The sequence below is a fragment of the Trachymyrmex cornetzi genome, unplaced genomic scaffold (assembly GCF_001594075.2).
Source record: "Trachymyrmex cornetzi isolate Tcor2-1 unplaced genomic scaffold, Tcor1.1 scaffold81, whole genome shotgun sequence".
In the NCBI taxonomy this organism is placed as follows: Eukaryota; Metazoa; Arthropoda; class Insecta; order Hymenoptera; family Formicidae; genus Trachymyrmex; species Trachymyrmex cornetzi.
Window position 1 is genome coordinate 28,359 of NW_017300147.1, and position 3,591 is coordinate 31,949.

The window sequence follows — 3,591 nt, forward strand, 5'->3', positions numbered from 1 at the left end:
GCCTTCCTCAAAACTTATTCGGGGGTTTCCATACTTTTGCCTCACCCTGTATATATTATATACAGGACCGGCAACTTATCTCGTGGGCGTGGAATTTATGACTGACGAAAGGAAAAAGGAAAGAGTACAAAATGATGACCATTTTTTTATTTTTTAGTTATTTTGTGCTCTTTGTTGCCGACCATTTTTTAACAATTGCAAATTGCGACGCTCTGTCTAACAGTTGGCAAGAGCTCATTTATATATGGGCCGTAACTGTATGCCGTAATTTGTAAAAGTGATTAGTCACATTCGAATATCCCCCTCTCATTCAATTATAAGAGAGGAATGCTCGACTGTGATTAGTCAATTCTTAGAGATAACGACATACAGCACATTATTATGGCTAGTATAAATGATCTCTAAAAGTTGAATCTCTGCTGTGCCCGCAGTTGTACTGCTATCACAAATATCGATCAGCATCCGCTCACATTTTAAAAGGTTTATAGTTGATTTTTAATTCTTGGATTCCTTTGGTGTGGATTTCCACACTAAGTTAGTTAAATTTTAGGTATGAAGTGCTTCACGATTTCACACTATAGTTGCCGGATCTGATTATATATAATATATTATACACATATATGTACATATTATAAACATCCCGGTAAAAAATTTTTCATGTATAAATATGTATAAATATGTATAAATATGTATGAATATACATAAACACGTATAAATATTCATAAACATATATTATTATATGTAAAATAATCCATACAGCACGAAATATTGCAGCAATATTATTTTAAAAAATTGCAATATTTCATAAAACATTGTCGCAATATATTGTTGCAATACTATAATTCAGTAAATAAGTACGCGGTCCTGCCACCAGAGAGATAAATATTAAAATTACAATATTTTGCAATATTATTGCAATATTTCTAATAACCTATTATAATTTCGACTCGTGCATGCAAAATATTGCAAAATATTGTAATTTTAATATTTTGTAGAAGATATTGCAATATTTTCTACAATATTCGGGAGTCTAGAAAGCACATCCAAGACTATGTTCCTATTCTCTACCCATCCAGGCACTTGAGTAGAGAATAGCAACGTAGCCCAGATATCATTCCATCCTTGTTATTTACCGAACGTTGAACAAGGATGACATGAAACTCGGAGAACATCCAGGTGGGAATCCGAACATGCCTCAAAAAAGATTGGGAATCTCCAAGAGACTTGCTTTCTTGCTAACTCGATTTGCGTACTCCTTCCTATATGATCCTTGGACGTTCCTTCTTACAAGAAGCAGGAACTGTAGAACTATTGTGGATGCAAGCAGAATTGTTAATAAAATTTCCAATTTTGGGAAATTTTATTAATAGTTCTGCTTGCATCCACAATAGTTCTACAGTTCCCCTGCTAGGTTTTATAAATAGTTCCGTTAATATAACTTAAAAAAACAAAAAAAAAAGAATATGAGGAGCTAACTTCGCGTGGCACCTCAAGATTCGAAAAAGTTGATTTTCCTTATGAAATCTCTTATAATTCTCGAAGAGTTCTACAGTTCCTGATAAATATTAACAATAGTTTCGGTCCTTAAATATTTTTAAATAAATTTTAAATTTAAGAGCGGACACACCTCAAGTTTCACAAAAATGATTTTTTATTATGGAATTCTTTCGTTCTCGAATAGTACAACAGTTCTTAATAAGTTTTAGTGACAATTACGGACTTTAAATATTTTTAAACAATTTTTTAATGTGAGCGCTGGCATCGCACCCCAAGAGTAAAGTACCCCTTAGCAGCCAGTTCCAGCTGACTTTTTAGCAGTTCAATGACTATAGTATTAGAAGATTGAAATTAACATATAAATATTAATATTTTAGGATATATAATGCTCAAATCTTCTTTCTTTTTAATTGAACTTCACTAATTGTCCAGTGCTAAATACGTCACTGGATAATTAGTGAATAGTGGCATACTTGGCACTGATATCACTGATTATCCACTGATTCAGATTTAGAGAGTATACTTATGTGCTCCATATACCAACTAACCCAGGTTTGTCTTACACAATATCTCGTAAATTATTAATTCTTTGACATCTCTACCTTGATATTTTTATATGCAAAATGATTAGAAGAATATATTGAGATTATAGTGTAAAAAATCATATAATTCTATTTAAAAAAGCGAAAATGACCATCATATCCTTTTGTCGTCTCTATCTAGAAAAAATGAACGTAACCGAAGTATTCCTCCCCCCCGAACTGTTCCACTTTCAAAAACATTTTTTTAAAATTTTTTAATAGTTTTTGAGATATTACACGTAATATGTGAGGCACATTGTATACACATATGGGATCGTATATGTATAAACAGTATTCTTTTTTAAAAAAATTACATTATAATCCATATATATTGCTTGCAATTCTTGACTCCCGCCATCCGTTGACGCACTAAAATACATCTGTTTTGTCTTCTATCTGCATTATTTTCGAAAAGATCAGAACAGAGTACTTGTAAACGATCATTGACTTGATGAAATCTGGAGCTTGTGTATCTGAATTTAATTAAAAAGAGATTTAGTTATAATGTTTTTTTATTAAAAATAAGATGTATGCATTATGGATATATATTTTAATTGTGTTATTAATAAATAATCAAAGTCAGACTAAATAAAAATTTTGTTACTTGTTTTTTATTATATTTTATATAATATTTTCAGAATTTTTTATTAACTTTTTAGTATTGCATTTTATTATTGGCAACTATTTTTTATCAACATGAGAAAATGTGGTACTAAAAAATTCTGAAAAAATTCTCAGAACTCTGAGAAGAAAACAAACAATTTTTATTACTTTATTTTTTTCTTAAAGTTGATAGTGCTCGAGAAGAAAATTATTGAAAGTCAATATTCAACGATTTATACCCTGCCTGCACTATACTTACAGAAACGTGCTATATATTTGGTCGTAAAGTCGCACAAAATATGTATCGTCTCTTGCACATCGCAACGACGTGCATAGACATGCTATTTTGGTGGCAAAATCGCAGAAAATATGTAACTTTTTTGCACGTCGCATAGACGTGCATAGAAAATATAATGTATAGATGGCAAAATTGATTCTCGAAGAATCTATGGCGGTGTTTAGCGCGGATAAATATAGGAGTCAGATTGGATTGAGTGTACAAACGACAGTGAATTAAAAAGTAATTGTTTTTTATTCTTTTATAATTATAATTTTTATGTATAATTTCTCTACGCATAATATTCTCTTTTTCCGCTATTTTCAAACTGAATAATACTAATCGATAGAAAATTTGTTGAGGATCCTAACCCTATTTGCTTCATTAACGGTTTTCAATATTTCGACATCAAAGACTTCATCCCAGATAACACAAACACTTTCAATAAATATTCTATAAACATTCGTTGAGAATATTAAAATATTCTTATAATATATTAAAAAATATTCGGTAAAACTGTACAATAGGGGACCCCCCTCCTATGACCTTGATCTTGACGTATGTTGTCAAGGTTATGACCCTGAGTAACCTCTACCAAGTTTTAGCCGTCGCTCGTCCTTCATTAAAAAGTTG

At 30.9% G+C, this 3,591-nt stretch overlaps 1 protein-coding gene across 1 annotated transcript in view; it reads right to left on the reverse strand.

Annotated features, from left to right (window-relative positions):
- The window catches only part of LOC108768571 (transcription initiation factor TFIID subunit 12-like), an 11,553-nt gene extending 10,361 nt beyond the window's left edge, over nt 1-1,192 (reverse strand). Inside the window, exon 1 of the mRNA XM_018519037.1 lies at nt 1,134-1,192. Within this exon, the coding sequence (XP_018374539.1) occupies nt 1,134-1,192 (59 nt within the window). The remainder of the gene's footprint in view (nt 1-1,133) is intronic.
- Between the last annotated feature and the right edge of the window lie 2,399 nt (nt 1,193-3,591).